We start from the raw sequence: 18499 nt of genomic DNA, 5'->3' as shown, positions 1-18499 counted from the left end.
ATGGAAGATGGCATCACTTTGTTGAGATCATGGCTTTGAACTTATTCAAATATGTATTTTCCTTTACATGAGAATTTATGCTGCCTGTATTCCATGAACAGAACTCAATTAAATTGTTTTTTAAGCGATACAGAGGTCGTGGCTGGATCCCGGGCTAGCTGCCAAGTAACAGAAGCCAGCATCTTCTTCCTGTCGGACAGGAGCAGGCGGCAGGATATATCTAGGAAGCATCAGTTGGCCAAGTTACTTACAATAAGTGTCGCTGCACTTGTGCAGCTAAATCACCTGATTCTCATTTGATTCCTCTGTCTTTATAAACCCCTTCCTGTTTAACACCAGTAGTGGGATAGTTCCTACTTGACCTAGTATGCCATTGTATCCTAACCTGATCTTGTCTCCTTGCTTTTGGCCCAGATGGATGTTGGATTTTACTTTCTTCTCCTGCTCCTGACCTTGGATTGTTAAACGGAACTGGATTTACCTCTGCCTGCCCTGACTTTGGCCTGTTTAAATGGATTTGCATTAACCTCTGCCTATCCTTCTCTCAGCTTGTTTTTGGATTATTCTGATACCGTCACAGTTGCTCAGTACTTGTGTGTTCTGTTCACACCACTAACAAAATTGTGATCAAGTACTGTGGGACACATCAAGTTCCTTGTAAAAGGGGCTACTACAGGTTGCAAAGTGGTTCTGGTAGTTGAGGATCACATGCCATATTGCCATTTACAGTCGTTATTTGTGGTAACAAAGCTGCAATGAATATTTAATAAATTCCTCACCCCAACTTTCTGCTCCTCACCCCACACACGTGTAATATTGTAGATGCAGTTGGTTTATGAAATATATAAGGCAGAATAAAATATAGATTTCAAATCACAATAGTAAAATATATTGTAAACTTATTTGTTTTATTTAAAAGTTGAGCTTTTAAACAAGCAAAACTTTTGAATTTCCTCAAAGTGAGACACATCGCCTTAAAATAGTATTTGGGTCTCCACAACACTCCCCCCTTCATCCAAGAACTAACTTGCACCAAAAGGAATTAGGCAAATAGGCAATTAGGCAAATAATAGAATTATAACAGTGGGCACATTAGACCTGTCTAAAATTACAACAAAACACTGAGTTATCATATTGAGTTCAAGTATGAAGCTAATATCAAGGATATAAAGTTTTACTATTACATCCTAAATACCTGGACCTCAAAAAACTATATTATATACAATACATAGAATTACCAACCATAACATGAGAGAACAGTAATAAAAATCAAAGGATATCTAGTTTACACTTCTTCTTGTATGATTATCAGTAACTAGAAAGTGTCGGGTGAAGGCATGTGAAAAGACTTTATAGCTTCTGCTCCCATTTGCTATTTCTCAAGAAATGCTTGTGCATCATCAGCCGTTGTGAATTCCTTTTGCTCTTTACCAACAAAGATTCTTAAACTTGCCGTGTAAAGTAGGGCAAACTTCCTTCTTGCCTTTACCTGTTTAGTACAAGCTGGCGAGAATTTCTTCCTTGCTCTGGTGACTTCTGCGGAATAAGCCTGGGAAAGCAATAAGTGGTTATCTTCCCAAATAATTGGACCAGACTTTATCAGCAGACCGTATTATATTTTTACGAGTGTAATGGAGGCATTTAAAGATGACCGTTCCCATTCAGATTCTGTCTTGGTGGCCCTAGTGTATGGTTAAGTTCAATTTCCAAACTGTTTATCTCATCTGTAATTTTCAAGATCTTTGGTAAGTTTGTGGACAAAAATGTTACTAGGGCTGGGTCTTTAATTCTGTTTGACCCACTAAATGAAGATTATTTATCCTAGATCTATTCTCCAGGTCATCCTATTTGTATAGCATTTGCGTTTGAGTTTTAAATATGGATTCCATGTTTTCAAGTTAGTGGAAATTCTCTCCCATCCTTCACTCATTGAGGTGGACTTGTTCATCCGTTTTGGACACTTAATCCTTAAGTTCTTTAATTGTCCATGCTCATTTATTTTCTTGCTGTTGCGTAAGCTGTTCCACAGTTTCACTTATAGCAGTGACTACCTCATCATATGAGATAGGGGCGCAAATTAGGAGCAGAATCTTTAGTCATCAGCTGGACATTAGAGGAGAGTTCATCTGTGATATTACTTTTCTAGTGCTAGTGGAGTTTCACATGTTTTCTATCTCCCTTTCACGCTACACTCTGTGTGTGTGTGTGTGTGTGTGTGTGTGTGTGTGTGTGTGTGTGTGTGTGTGTATGTATATCTCTATCAAAATGGATAAATTTGTTAATAACCAAACTCCTTCACACACACACACACACACACACACACACACAAACAAACAAAGTGAGATTATGGTCACTTTAGGCTTATTGATGGTGAATAATTTGAGCTGTACGAGTGCATCTTTGTTTTCAATTTGTTAGAATTAGATACAATGCATGATATATATCTATTAAAAACAGATATTACTCAGCTTTAGTGTGGACAATAAGAAGAGAATAGTCTTTGCTCCTCCAGAAACTGTAAAACATGCATCAGCAGGTAAGTGTGCAATTAATAATTCAATTATGCTAGGTACTGTGAGAGAAGACAGTCCCATTACTGAATATTTTCCATTTTCTACAGTATAGGTATCAGTGTGCTGAAATGTTATTTGTAGTGTACCTGCGACAAAGATCGCTCCTACTCTAGGGCGGAGGTCTCTGGAATCTGAGCAGTCGGTAAAGAGCTCCAATACCACAAACACCTAAACCTATATAAAACATATACCAGTCTTTTGTTTCAAATTCTGTGACTTCAAATCAGGTACTGATTGAAAGTTGAGGTATGATGTGGGGGAGGGGCTGTTAAAATGCTGGTACACAGAACTGGCACATCCACTGGGTTACTGGCCAACTGGGTTACACCTATACCATTAACTGTGCTTGAACCTAGGTTTAAGAAATATGTCTTATCTTTCTTTCCAACTGACCCAGATCTCAAGAGATGCAATAAGCTCCTGGTCAGCAAGCTGACAGCTGAAGTGGTACATGACACAATGACGTCTCCTACTTCAGTTTCTCTGGAAATTGCTGCTAGGATAAACTTATCTGCATAACCACTGGGTGTCTTAGGAAAGCTGATTCTACACAACATTTTGACATTTGACCTGGTCTAAAAGAATTGCCCAAAAATTGTGACAGCTTTTCCGTAAAACGAACTACAAATTCCATGAGGAAGGCCATTACCGGCATTTACATCAAAGTACACAGACTTCTGTGATGGTGGATTCCAGTGGGGATGAATTTATATTGTTTGAGGATGATGTACACACTGATGAGGGAGATTATGATGACCAGTGTAGATTGCAGGTGCTGAGACTTAGCTGAGAGAAGGGAGCTAGCTGATGCTGGTATACTTGGTAATATTTTGGGTAGAATGGCATTTTGGCAAATTTATGTTTTTCTACAGGTTTTTTTTTTTTCAAAAAAGGTACAAGTTTTTTATTAACATTTTTGTGTCCCTGACTTAAAACCACTATGCACTTGAACATAGGCTTTAGCACATGAGGTAGAGGGATTAGTATTATCATGACTGAGACTGTAGAGTGACAAGAACAATGCCACCCGTCCTGTTTCTGTATGAGCTATGGCACAGTAGAATGTCACTGCAGAATTTTATGAACACTGACAGCCCCATTATTACAATTTCTGTTTCAGCACTGATAATTAGCAATGGAGCACTCCACTTTGTGTGTTACCTATATAACACAGAACAATGTGACTGCAGATTTAGACCAAGAATGCCAGCCCTATTATTTCTATTTCAGAAATGACAATTAGCAATGGCGAACTCCTGAATGTCACTGGAGAATTTGAACACTGCTACCCCTCCTCTTTCTTCTCTACCCATGACGCTGCCCTACTGCACTAGAGAATGCCAAAAACCGTGCTACCCCTTCTGTGTCCCTCTGTGAAATGGCTCTGGATCACCATGGAGGGCGGTACTTATAGAATCCAAAACTCACGAGATCCGATGACATAACAATGACATTTTGCCTCATTTTCAGTTCCAAGGGCGCGCGAAAGTACTGAGCCTGGGCATCCCTAATTTCAACTTGTAAAGGTGTACAGCAAAGTGATTGAAAAAGACTTTGCACGTTGAAACGCGTCGATGTGTAGCACGAGAAACAATGAACCTTTGATTGGATTCTCATAAGAGGAGCCCAGTAGTACGGCAGTATTCCGGGTGCTTACTGTTTATTTGTCTGGACATTTTCTTTACCATCTGGTATGAGTTTATCATCGCACAGAGTGCTATACTATTGTTTTTATTTATATTAAATCAAATGTGATTTTATTTTAAATAGAATTTATTTCTCATGGTATTAAGACGGGAATTACACTGTTTCTTGTATCTCTTTTTGCATGTTCATATACATATATGGGGTGGAGTTCAAAGCTGCTTTGAATGAAGAGAGAAAAAGAGAAAATAAGGAATCTTTAATAATTCAACGTCCTTCACTATTGAGTTCAGGTGTTGACTCAACTTATAAATAAAGGACTCTGGAGTTTAGATCGGAAAGAAGATCACACTCTGGACAATGTATATTATAAGGAGATCATTTTACAGTCTAGTGATTCCATTGTTCTTTTTATGGTTTGATATATGTACCAAGAATTGGGATTAGCTAAATTTATGTGGAAACTGTCGCTTGAAAATAGTGCTTAAAGATAAATCCCTATGTACTTTTACCTTCAGATTTGTTTGTTATAGTTTGTAACACTTGTTTAAAAATGTCTGGTAATATGTTATTACAAATAGTTTTCTTTCTTTGATTAAATATATTGTTTTAACTTATTACTGAGATTAAGGGTAATATGTGGTCCCTGAAGTGGGTAATTACTAATGTAGTACCCCAGAGTTTGCTCCCTGAGCTTGCACAGACCTTTTTAAAGGAACCATACACATATATCATAGTACCCAGAGTTTCCCTGCTCCTGCTGCTTATTGGTTCATCCCACAAGCTTTTGGGTGAGTGTTTCCAAGGAACTTTTGCTGAGAGGAAAGGTGGGGAAGTGCAGTTGAGGTGCTGTGTGAAGAAAACTGAAACAGAAAAACAGATAAGCAAAGGGCTAGTTGGAGTTTAACAGCAGCTATACTGACATGTTTTCCCTGAAAGACAAGGCAGCAACAGAGACATCATCAGTCTAGTGTGCTGGAGTGAGTCTGTATACTATACCCTATAAGAGTGGGACTTTTTACCATTTGAGACATAACAGTAGAGAGAAAGAAGAGTACAGTTCCAAGTATAAATCCTTAGACTATATTTGGAACACTTAAATTATTAATCGGAAGTACTGGGAGAGTGAGTCCCAGTATGAAAGAGACTGTGCAACAGCGTGGCACTACAAGTCACAGCCAGCTTCAAGATATAAAAGCACACAGTAATTAAAGTTTTTGCAATATATCAAGGGAAACAACCTCATTGGTAGTTAGATATGACTTTTCCAGACAGAGCTGGATTAAGGCTTTGGGGGGCCCGGGGCACTTAAGACAGGGGGGCCCCTAAGATCTAAAATTAAGGCAATGGTTCCCAATCTTTTGCAGTTTGTGGCACCCTTAGAGTATCCATAATTCATTCAAGGCACCCCTCCAAAATAATTACCGAGCAGTCCCGTTTTATAAGTAGTTGGATCAAAATAACGTAATAAGAATTTAGGTCAGGACGGAAATACTTAGTCAGTTGTTTGCAAAAATAATACACATAAAGCCAAGGAAAAATAATATTTTTATATATTTTTTCTATTATATTTCTGTCAAATAATAATTTACAGCTAACTCACTCTGTGCCCCTGGATCGCATCCACACACTCTGTGCCCCTGGATCGCATCCACACACTCGGTGCCCCTGGATCGCATCCACACACTCGGTGCCCCTTTGCATCCACTATATATAATGATTAATAAAATAGAGGGTCCTGCATGATTAATATATATATATATATATATATATATATATATATATATATATATATATATATATATATATATATATATATATATATATATATATATTGTAACAGAAGACAGGCAGGGCGCCTCAATGTGTATTATCACTTGTATAGCGTAAATGGATGTAATATCATGCGTACCATAAGATATTGGTAGGTCGTCTAATCAGAAAAGGAAGATCATCTTCATAGATTGTTACTCCCAGTTGGTCAAGTAATGGACAATGCAAAAAACAGAGCACAACATAGAGTAGTATTGTCAGGATGTGCAATCACACCACCTGTGAAAAATATACCACCTATGGGGCTTCCTTATCGTGCAAAAATACTTATGCCCAGAAATCAACAATTATAATATATAAAACACCCGTGTGTACCAGCCATATAAAAAAGGTATGTAAATATAAACTGCGTACCAGATGGTCTCTCCAAATTGGAACAAGATTAATTCTTTAGAGGATCAGTTGTATAATCCCTCTCTTCCAGTCTCAGTCATTGGCAGCAATAATGACAAGAAAGGAGATGTAAAAAGTACAATAGCGCTTTATTAAAAAAAAATATATATAAGCTGTCAAGTAATAATCATGCTATGAAGGGTCTTCTTAAATATGTATATACATAGGATGAATAATCATATGTATATACATATTTCAGGAGATATCTTCTAGATATATTTAATTATATAGAGAGTAGGCGACTCATCTACTCTCTTCATGCCGAGGAGGAGCTGCTGTGGCTGCACATGCGCAGCAGCTCCATTTCGGCCATTTTGGATTGTACAGCAGCCTCGGTGCTGCTGACAAAGAGTGGTCGTATGTGTCAGTGGAGATCCCGCCGGCCGCTGCATCTGACAGCCTGCTGTCAGTTGCTGTCTGAGCGCAATTGACAGCTGTCAGATGCAGCGGCCGGTGGGGTCTCCACTGACAAATGCCACCACTCTTTGTCAGCAGCACCGCGGCTGCTGTCAGCAGAGGGGGTCATGCAGGCGGCGGGGGGCCCTCAGAGAGAGGGGGGCACATGCCCCCTGTCGTCGTCCCCTTAATCCGGCCATGGTTCCAGAACTGTAATTAAGACTGCCCATCAGTTAAAGGAATTGTGTTTGTTAACCACATACTTACCTACTCCTGGAAACTTGTTTCCGGGAGAGGGGGCATGACTGGAGGGCGGGAGGGGGGAGGGACGGGCACAATCGCGTCATTTTGGCCCCGCCCCCGCGAAAACGGCATGTACGTCATGGGGGGTGGGGCCAAAATGACACGATTGGCCTCACCCTGCCCCCTCCCGCCCTCCAAAATGGCGTGGGTTCCAGGATGCGGGAGAAATGATAGCTCTCGCGCGAGCCGGGAGACTGATCCGAATTTCGGGAGTCTCCCGGACTTTCCAGGAGAGTTGGCATGTATGGTTAACCACCACCATTTTAAGACCGCGAATGCAGCACCAAGGATCAGCCATTTTGTTTTGTACAGGGACTGAATTATCTATCAGAACTTTATTTGGATTTGTAGGATTACGAGACTCTGCATGCATTGGAGTACCATTTAAAGATAAAACAGTAGTAATGTGCCTGCAGTGTATGTACTGCATCCCACAACTAAAAGGGATCCAGCATTTATATTATGCTTCCTACACAAGCAGTAGCTTTGTTACTGGAACCTTGTAGCTATTAGATAGAGTTCAGTTCTGTGGAACCACAAAGCCCAGCCAACCCTAGAATGTTATTTGTCCTATCTCCAGACAATTATGCTACAACACTATTGCCGGCAGATAAAGAGTATTAATCTGTGCAACGATTGTGCTGATAAAGGAGCAATCAGTTACAGAAACTGCATCATTTCATCCATTTGTAAAAGGAATTAACAACTGTTTCTACTTCACCTTAATTTCAAATAAAAGACTGGAATATTGTGGGGAACCTTACCACTGTGTGGGAGAGTATTGTACACTGGTGATGCAGGACTATTAAACGCACCAGAAACAAGATGTACACGTTGGTATTATGCTCAGGGATTTATCTAGTTTGATTGCTAGGCTGTTTATTGAACTTATTGTTTACCTGTTATTTAAAGCGTCTAGTTAATTATCCTGCAAACTGCTTAGGGAATTGTCTATGTAAAATTCATAGTCTAACCAATGTGTATTGAATATATTATTTAAGAGTTTCCTTTTTCCACCTTAACTGCTTTGATCCAAAAAGAAAAGATTAAAGTTTCTTCTGTCGGTTATTGAGTTGGGAGCGAGTAATTCATTCCAGTACCATTGCCCCTCTGTCACCCATTTTCATACAAACAAAATCTGAATTGTGAGGAATGAGGAAGAACAACATTGAAGAATAAGTAGCAAGTCCTTGCACTATAGTCAGGGCCACCTTAAAAACTTTATGGGCCCCCGGGCAATGCAGTGTACCGGGCCCCTAAAAAAAATAATAAATAAATATATATATATATATATATATATATATATATATAGTGTGTGTGTAAAAAAAAAACGTGATTATATATATATATATATATATATATATATATATATATATAGATAGATATAGGGGCCCCCTTAACTTACCTTAAGTCCGATCCTCTTCTTTTTTCCACGGCGCTGAGTCTCTTCTGCCCTCTTCCGTGCTGTGGTTGCAGTGAATGCTGGGCGTGACATTCACTGTGAGCACAGCACGGAAGAGGGGACCAGGGAGGGAGCCGGATCACCGCTGATGTGACCGCAAGGTAAGTATTAAAAAAAAATATATATATATTTTTTTTTGGGGATTCGGACGGGCCCCCCTTGCCTGCAGGGCCCCTGGGCACCTGCCCATCGTGCCCAATGGAAGAGACGGCCCTGACTATAGTCACTCCAGGATGTTACACTAAGGCCCCCAGAAGCTTTAGGAATTTTGATAGCATGAAAATGATTTTAGATTTTTTTAACACTATATAGAATATTATAACATTAATGTATTAAATGATGCAAAACTGTCAGCCATGTGTCCCCCACCTCTCCTATGTTTCTCCACCTCTCTCTGATGTCTCCTATATTGGAGGCTGCACCATTCCCTAGTGTTTCCTGTGTTCCCACATATTTAATGAAATTGCACCAAAGAGGGGATTTCTCTGGTCATAAAATTGGCACAGATTTGTTCAACACTGTTCTAACAAAACTAGAAAACAATTATATTTCTGATACATGGAGAAAAGATCAAACCATGTCATTATAAAATTTCCACTGTATAACTAAATTCAACAATTCTGTCGTAACAATGCCGGCATGTTAGCATGTGTGCTAATATTTGCCACATACTGCCCAAATACCCTACATCTCGTATGTTATTTTAATTATAAATACATACATACATACATACATACATACATACATACATACAAATATAGTGTCACTGTTTCTATTGCGTAGCAGAGCACAAGTGATTGGGTGCTCCATTGGAGAGGAGGTGGGTAAAGGACAGCCGGGCAATTTAAAAGTATGCCCATGGGGTGGGGTGACCACACCCCGATCAAACATGGGCACGCTCCTTATCCAGATTCAAGCTGATGCAAAGTTGGAAGACATTGTTAAAGTAGATCTGTCCTTACTGAATGCATTTGACATACTTGTCAGTTTTTTTTATTGTTTTTGTTTTTACCTCCCCTCTGGGAGATCCTGAACGGGAGATTTAAGTAGCAACTGTGGTGAGCACTACACCGCAGTTTGGGTCATCATGCCCTGCCCCCCCTGCCATGATACTCTTCCGGACTCCTCTGAATTTTTGTGATTCTCACAGATATTTTGGGCAAGTAGGCTAGTAAGGTATTTGTACAATAAACAAAAGTTATTTTTTTGCACAGCAAAGCTGGAATGTTCATTTGGTACTGGATATCTACTGAACATTACCCTCTGTTATGTATATATTGTACAGTCAGAAGCAAGGAAAACACTAAATTGTAATTAGTCATTTCCTGGACCTCTACAATTTTTTAGGAAAAAATCGTTCTAAGACATAAATATTATACACACATACAAAGTTATCTACAAAACAGCAAAGGCACACACAATTGAGGAAAATTACACTGTTACGAAATGCAAACAAAATCATAATGTATACAGCTTAAAGTGGGCTAAACACTAACTATACACAAACTTAAGGGTGGAAGGGTCAATTATTTTTTTTTTATAAATTAGATTGAGGGGCGTGGCTTGGATGCCATTTTGCACAGATGCAGCGTTTCTGGGCTCCTGCAGTATTGAATTTGTTATCTAAATCCATTTGGGATAACCCATCCCTAATTTAGAATTCTATTCCATGTCCAACTTCGAAGACTTCAGATAACAGAAGGGGCCCTCTCCAGCCTTGGTGACCTGAACTAAGTGGCTGTCCGGACTTGGGTCTACCTCCTCTGGGAAATTGAGTGGTGCACGTTTCAGGCCATATATGCTTTCTCTGATGGGACAATGCCGCCTTTACATTATACACTAACGAAATTGAGATCCTCACACCCACTGACACTCACTTCTGCTCCAGATCATCTGTGAAGTCAGGCTACTCTTCACATACCGTTGTGGGACCGAAAATCAGATTTAGTCCTTCCTTTTGCGTCAGCTCGTGATCTCACACATAGCACCGGATAGTTGATTAGCCACAGTAGCTCAGAACCCAGACCCCATTGAGGGACCCTTGACACCCAAACTACTGCCACTTAAGGGGGAATATAAGGCACTACTCCGTCTATTACATTCAGCACACGTGAGTGCTTAACACATGCAACTTTACTCGGGGCTCCCCAGACAGTGGGCAAGTGGGTAAATGTTCCTAGTGAGACACGCACCATTCAAACTAGTCAGCCAGCAGACCTTATTGAGTGACATTGTAGTAGTTGGATACTATGCTAATAGACCGGACAGTTGTTGTGGATTTCTTAACCTTTTCTGCTGTGTCCCAAATTAGAAACACTCTTATATTAGTTCTTCGTGGCCAGACAGCTTAATTTTATTTACCAACTGCCAATTCACAGTAACAGCTTACAAACATCATTTTCAACATTGGGGGCTTATTTGCTTCTAGGATCAATGTGATTCTATAGCCAATGACATTATTTGCATAAAGTTTAACACTGCTTGTGGTTGCAGACGACATGCCTATGAAAACCAATTACACTCTACTGCCTCCCCAAGTTGCCAATCAGACAACTACAAGGCCATCTGTGAAGACCGCAACAGAAACGCTGGTAGTCCACCACTACACTCAAAGTTAACAGAGGATCTCAGAAAGAAAAAATGAAAAAAAAAAACCACTTTGCTAATTGAGTGCTCAAACATCACTAGCAGAGTGGCAACAGCTCAATAAAGTCCCCTCATCGCCACCACAAATCTATCATACCTACTCACTGGTTATCCTGCTAAAGAGAAGTACTCCTTATTCACAGCCAACAGAAACAGATAGTTTTAGACCTTTACACAAAAATGTAAGATTCCTGCATCCCATTACAGACTTCAATGAATAGCTTTATTTACTGAAACAAGAATGGCAGTAACCAGGCACTAATGGACCATTAATTGGTGCTTATAGTATCTGCTGGTACTGTACTTGTTACGAACTTGAAACAAAAGAAAGCAAATAAATATTTAAGAGTGCTGATGATAAAGAACAATTTATTAAAATATAATAAATATACAGATACACACACACACATATACACACATATATATATATATATATATATATATATATATATATATATATATATATATATATATATATATATATACACATATACACACACACACATACACATACATACATTATAATCTATTTATATCTATATCTATAGCAGAGATACCATTAGATAACATTGCACAGAAATAATTCCTTCAGAATCAGCAGTCACTTGCTGTGTAAATAGTAAACATCTAGTGGCTATACTTCTCCAGGTATTAGAAAAGTTCTGTTTCTATATTATGCCATAGAGCAATACTATTATAATATAGAACCGCGCTCTCTTCCCAAGGTTTGTGAGAGCTGCACCTGCTAAGGGTATCCCTCCCTTTGGATTAAATCTAGAATTTTATAATGCTGGGCGCTCATCAAATGTTTTACCAAATAATGCAGATCTAGTGATCCAAAGATGTTATAAAATCAATCAATAGATGGTTGTTAACATTTATTAAAATACAATAAAAATACAAAAAAGGTTTAGTCACGTGTTACCATGAATATATGGCTAATAATTGAGAAATAATGATATGTACATTAAGGGATTAATATCGCTGAAATGAATAACGTGAGCTAGACAATATTATATATAATATCAATCAGACTGCATCTGAACAGATAAATTCATAGACATAAATGAAAACCATTGAAGGAAATCTTATCAAAAAGAGTCCATATATCACAGTTCTATTGATCCAGATTGGTGATGCGTGCTGCTGAGGATACATGCCCCATAATAAATGTAAAAATGTAAAAATATATAAACAGTCCTCACGAGGGTTGTGAACTTCCAATTCAGAGAAATCCGTCACGTTTACAAACATGTATCAAAAAATGATGAATGAATCAGACAAATAGTTGTATAGATTCCATTAGCGTCACTTCCGGATAGTGCTTAGGCCAATAGAATGATATCATTCTATTGGCCTAAGCACTATCCGGAAGTGACGCTAATACCGGAAGTGCGTTTGCGTTCCACAGTGGAACGCACCGTTAGCCGCTAGCAGCAGCGGCGTGATCACCCGCTGCTGAACCATCTCCCCCTTTTTTTCTTCATTTATATTTTACCTATTTGACTAGCTGATACATTGGACGTCTTTCTATCATTGGGACAATATACTGGATTATTGCTAAGAGTGAACTCCACACCCGGTAATCTTCAAACCGCAAGTATCATTTTTACATGGAATCTATACAACTATTTGTCTGATTCATTCATCATTTTTTGATACATGTTTGTAAACGTGACGGATTTCTCTGAATTGGAAGTTCACAACCCTCGTGAGGACTGTTTATATATTTTTACATTTATTATGGGGCATGTATCCTCAGCAGCACGCATCACCAATCTGGATCAATAGAACTGTGATATATGGACTCTTTTTGATAAGATTTCCTTCAATGGTTTTCATTTATGTCTATGAATTTATCTGTTCAGATGCAGTCTGATTGATATTATATATAATATTGTCTAGATCACGTTATTCATTTCAGCGATATTAATCCCTTAATGTACATATCATTATTTCTCAATTATTAGCCATATATTCATGGTAACACGTGACTAAACCTTTTTTGTATTTTTATTGTATTTTAATAAATGTTAACAACCATCTATTGATTGATTTTATAACATCTTTGGATCACTAGATCTGCATTATTTGGTAAAACATTTGATGAGCGCCCAGCATTATAAAATTATAGAGCAATACTGTTGACACTGGACATTGAATGGTATTTCATAAATATTGATAATTCATGCACATAATGGCCACACATTTGATCCTTTTAAGCAGAAGGCAAAACCCACAATCTTAGTCCAAATGGGCTCTCAATCCTCATCTCTGCAGCATATATTTGCTGTACTTTGTAATAATTTGGAAGATGTCTCTCCGAATGCTTCTAGAGGCTGGAACTGTAAAGTCACACTGTTTCCAGACAAACACTGTTTACCCAGAGCCTGTGTTGAGCAAATGGATAATTTGAATTGCACATGCTGGAGTCACTGGCTCATTTTCCGCTTTCTAATAGGCAGTATATTCTAACACTAATCGTATTAACCAATTATATAAACACTAATAGTAACAAGATACCGCTATGACGCCATTCACTGACACCCTAAAAAATCGGATTGTCATTATCATTATGTACATTGGTTATATCTCGATAAAATTTCAAGGTGTAACTCATGTTTGCCAATCCAGTTCTTATAAATAATCACTATCTCAGTGATTCCGTGTTTTAGAGTCCACGTGGAGTCGAGACAACCAAAGTTGTTACCTCTGGAGCATATCTCCAGTGTACAAATACACAGAGGCTCTCACTCTTTAATCAATAAAGTCATATGCAGCCTGGGGCTGCACAGCCGTGCACTAAAAAGAACAAAAAAATCCTCAGCCCTCATGCCCCTCCTCCTATATTTGTTCAACTCCATTCTCCAGGGCAAGAATTGGACAGGGAAACCACCAGAGCAGACATTGTAGTCATACCTAAAGAAGGATGTGACCCCAACTTGTGTTCTAGTTACAGGCCCATTTTACTACTCAGACAGAAAAACTGGTAGCAAACAGACTTGCCACAGCTATATCATCTTTGGTACACCTTGATCAAGTGGTATTCATCCCCAGCTGCCAAGCAGCAGTCAATACCAGAAAGGTTATAGATTTGACCAACTGTGCTATTAAGATTGCAACTCCCACTCTGGTGTTAACCCTTGATGCAGAAAAGCCTTCAACGGTGTTGTCTGGCCATTCACGTGCAATACTCCATGGGAGATGGGATTCTCCAGTCCCTTTCTAAAAGGTATTTCAGTGTTTTACTACAACTCAATTGCAGTGTCCCTAGCAAATGGCTTCTGCTCGCCTTCCTTCCAAATAAAAAACAGAATCAGACAGGCCTGCCAATTGTCTCCCCTCCTGTATGCACTAACCACGGAACCTCTTGCAGCTACTTTTTGGAACAACCCCAATATCACAGGAATTAAAGTCAGTCCTCAAAAACACAAGTTGGCTCTTTACATAGACAATACGCTGCTCACACTAACACATCCACATGTTTTTTTGTCTACAGTCATAGATATAATAAATGAACATCGCCAGATATTGAATATTAAAATGAATGCCGACAAGACTGAAGCCCTCTCCATGAATGTTCCCCAACATATTTTACAACTTCTTAAAGCAAATTTTAAATTTAGATTGCAATCACACAAGTTGAAATACCTCAAAATACACTTAACTAAGCGATACAACCAGTTATTCTCAGTCAACGTCCCGCCACAAATAAAAGATCTAAAAAATATGCTAGAATAGGTCAAGTGACGGTGTTTAAATTAAATATTCTCCCTAGGTTTCTTTACCTTTTGCAAACACTCTTAGTCAGCATCCCTTTCAAATTTCTCAAAGATCTCCAGAGTAAAAAGCCCAGAATTCACCTTAAAGTCCTTTACAGACACCAGAGGGACGGAGGCTTGGCCTCCCCTGTCTTCATACATACTATCTTACTACTCATCTTATGCAGATCCTATTAGCTCATGTACTGAAACTAGGCTATTGGTAGACATAGAAACACTGTTTTTCAACTGTAATTTGGAATTATTGTAGATTCACTTTCAACCTCGGATAATCCTCATAGGATGGCTCATCTTTTGAATACAAATTTTCTCCAGGATTAATTAGATCCCAATGCTTTTGTGCACTGGACTAGACAAAACATTTCTCCACAAAATAGCATCCCTGACCTTTTTCCCTAAGCTCTCTGAGCTTGTGATCGCTTTGAATCACTAATGAATGTATTTTGCCAATACTTGCAAGTTGTGGGGGATGTGCCCCCATTCCCCTATATGTGGCATCCTCCTACATCTGTTAGAGAAAGGTGGGGCACGCACCACGTGACAGATGCCATCCCATGTTTCAGAGCAGTATGAGGAAGGCAAAGGAGTCTGCCTTTCCAACACAGCTTGGCTGGAACAAGGTAAGTGTGAGAGAAAAGAGTGGAGGAGGGTGTGGTTAATATAATGTGTGAGGGAAGGGAGTGGGGTCCTTAATATAATATGTGATGGAAGTCAGTGGGGGGGGGGTCTTAAGATAATGTAGGTGGGAGATAGGCAATGTAATAGTAGAGTGTAGGTGGGGGCTGATTATTTAATGGGTGATGTTTTGTGGGGTGATAGTGGGGCAATTTAATTTCTTGCTGAGGCTAATTAGTTAAATAGTGGAGCCTATCAATTGAAGATGGTGTTATGGGTCCTTTAATTAATGTTGGGGTGGTCTATTGGGCATCTGGTGTCCAGGCCGGTCCCATACTGGGCTACCTTGGAAATCTGCATTTTTTCCCTTTTAAAATGTCCCCAATAGGCTGCTGAGTTGAGTCTTGCCCCTGGGCAAAAATGTGCCAACCCTCCCCTAAGCCTTGCGTCATTTAATATGTTTTATATTATACGATATAGTGTTAAAATGCATTTAAAATAGTGTTTCTGAAACAATGCACTGTTAGTGGTCTCTGAGGACTGGGTTTTGGAAACACTAATCTAAAATAACTTAATTTCACTATATCAAAATCCCTAAACCTTCGGGAAGCCTAGGCGACCCCCAGCGATTCATTTCAAAGTGAAACTTTCATACCAGCACTTCTAAATTTACACTTCGACCAATGATTAAACATAAATGTTATTAAGTTATTGCTGATGGTGGGGCTATTTAATCTAATAGCAGGGTCTATTAATTTAAGGTGAGGTTACAGGATGTTTCATTTAATGCTGGGGTAGTTTGGATCTATTAATTGAATGTGGGGCTGAGTTTGGGGAGGAGGGCTATTTATTAAATTTTAATTATTTATTTAATGCCGGGGATGATTGTGGGAAATTATTATATTAAACGTAAATGCTATTAATTTATTGCTGGAGCTGATTGGAGAGAGGGAAATAGATTTATTAAATGGGAATACTATTATTTTAATGTTGGGGCTGGAGGGAGATCTAATTATTAAACGTAGGTTCTAATGATTTAACAATTTTTTTCCAAATAGGGCCCCGACATTCCAGGATAAGCAGCAACTGATCTAGAAAAATCAGCAGTCAAAGGTGGTGAAAGTGGCAAGAACAGGTAGGAGAGAGCAGGACAGTCTGCCAACTGTCTTGAATCTGGTTGGGCAGTACCAAATTTGGGTGACTCACTTTGTCAAGATTTGGTCTGACTACAAGGAGGTATGTCCTACTTCACACAATACTGCTGTGAAGGCAGAGCTGTGTTTACCTAATAGTAGTGCACACGGCTTTGCTGTGTATTTGTTTAAAATGATAACCATGTTTTGTCAAAGGGCTGTCTTAAGAGTCCCTGACCCCTCAGAGCCTTCCAGATCTGCTTACAAGCACTTAATAATGTCTGGCAAATACACAAACTGGAGACTGATCTATAAACACTTGGCTCAGCTGGACTGAACACTATAATGGCAGCTCAACATCCAACATATCAGAAACATCAGCCCCTAAATGCTTTGTCCTCTCCTCAATTTCACTCCAGCTGTCTCCTCTCTTATTACCCTTACTAACATTTCCGCAGAGCCACCCAACCCCCGCCCCCCGAGACTCAGATTTAAACACTACGAATTTTCTATATTATTTTGCTATTTGATCATTGTTTATGTATAGCAAAGCTTATTTAATGCACACCTTATGTCTCATCAATTCAAGTGTGCTTATTGTTCAATTGAGAGTGTATTTCCCTTATCCTCTGTCTTTGTCTTTTCTCTTTAACTACCCCTGTTCCCTTCACATATTTAATTTTATTTTGTTTTTAAACCATTTTATCAAAAGTAGATTAAAATTAGTGACAGACACTAAAATTCAGAGTAACTCACAATCCATAAAAATAAACAAAGCATCTAAGAAGTTTCCAACCTTTGCATTGAGGGGCATGAGAGCTCCAATTTCCATGGGACGTGCAGAATATAGAAGCTTCTCCGATAAGTGACAAGCCACTTTTGCAGGTGTAGGTCACAGCATCCTGGTACACATAATCCGTTTTATCAGGGTTAAACGATCCATCAGTAATTGCAATTGGGGAAGGACACTCCTGAACTAAGAAAACAAGAAATCCAGTCAATTAATATGCATATGAAATGGAGAAACAGTCAAATTATATAACAATTTCTAGAGCAAAAAATGTAGCAAGTTATAGCAAGAGAGGTCCCATGGTCAAATAGCAATACACTGAGGGAGTCTGTCTCTCAAGGAAGAGAGGTTATTTACTAACCAAGTGACTTTTCAAGGTACAAATTGCATAGTTGTCTAATTTAAGTAGAACAATCAAAGCTGATTTTTGCAAATGTGTTACACTTTTTCACATTGTTGGTAAATAGAACTGTGTCCAAGACAGCAAAAATACATTGTAAGTTTGATCGAGCAGGGAAATCTGCGCACAATGCTGTGTAAAAATGTATGCATGTAGCCAATAATTCACATTTATTAATCTATACACTCCCAACCAGGGTCAACTATCCAGTGGCGGAACTACTATTGGTGCAGCAGGTGCGGTGCACTGGGGCACATGGAAATAATGGAGCCTGCTGCATGGGGAACTAGCAAGCTGTGGGCCCCAGTTCCCTCCTCCCCGCATCCCTGTACCGAGGGCACACAGCTCGCTACTTCTGCCTCTGCAACCATCCTTTTTAACTACGATGTTAGAGCACCATAAACTTTTTAGAGAAGGCATCTTAATAACAGGTGGCAATCTTAACTGGGTAATAGACTCCTCATTGGATTCCTCCAATGTTTTCACCAGAATTTCCCACACTCTTACCAGGAGGAAAACACCACATCAG

General features: G+C 39.1%; 1 protein-coding gene across 1 annotated transcript in view; it reads right to left on the bottom strand.

Moving 5' to 3' along the window:
• The window catches only part of LOC142139930 (complement decay-accelerating factor-like), a 37837-nt gene that overhangs the window by 5759 nt on the left and 13579 nt on the right, over nucleotides 1-18499 (bottom strand). Inside the window, exon 3 of the mRNA XM_075197794.1 lies at nucleotides 17577-17756. Coding sequence (XP_075053895.1) covers nucleotides 17577-17756 — 180 coding nt within the window. The remainder of the gene's footprint in view (nucleotides 1-17576; nucleotides 17757-18499) is intronic.

The sequence above is a fragment of the Mixophyes fleayi genome, chromosome 2, assembly GCF_038048845.1.
Source record: "Mixophyes fleayi isolate aMixFle1 chromosome 2, aMixFle1.hap1, whole genome shotgun sequence".
In the NCBI taxonomy this organism is placed as follows: Eukaryota; Metazoa; Chordata; class Amphibia; order Anura; family Limnodynastidae; genus Mixophyes; species Mixophyes fleayi.
Note: the sequence above shows the minus strand (reverse complement) of the source record. Positions and strands in the feature narration are given on the sequence as shown.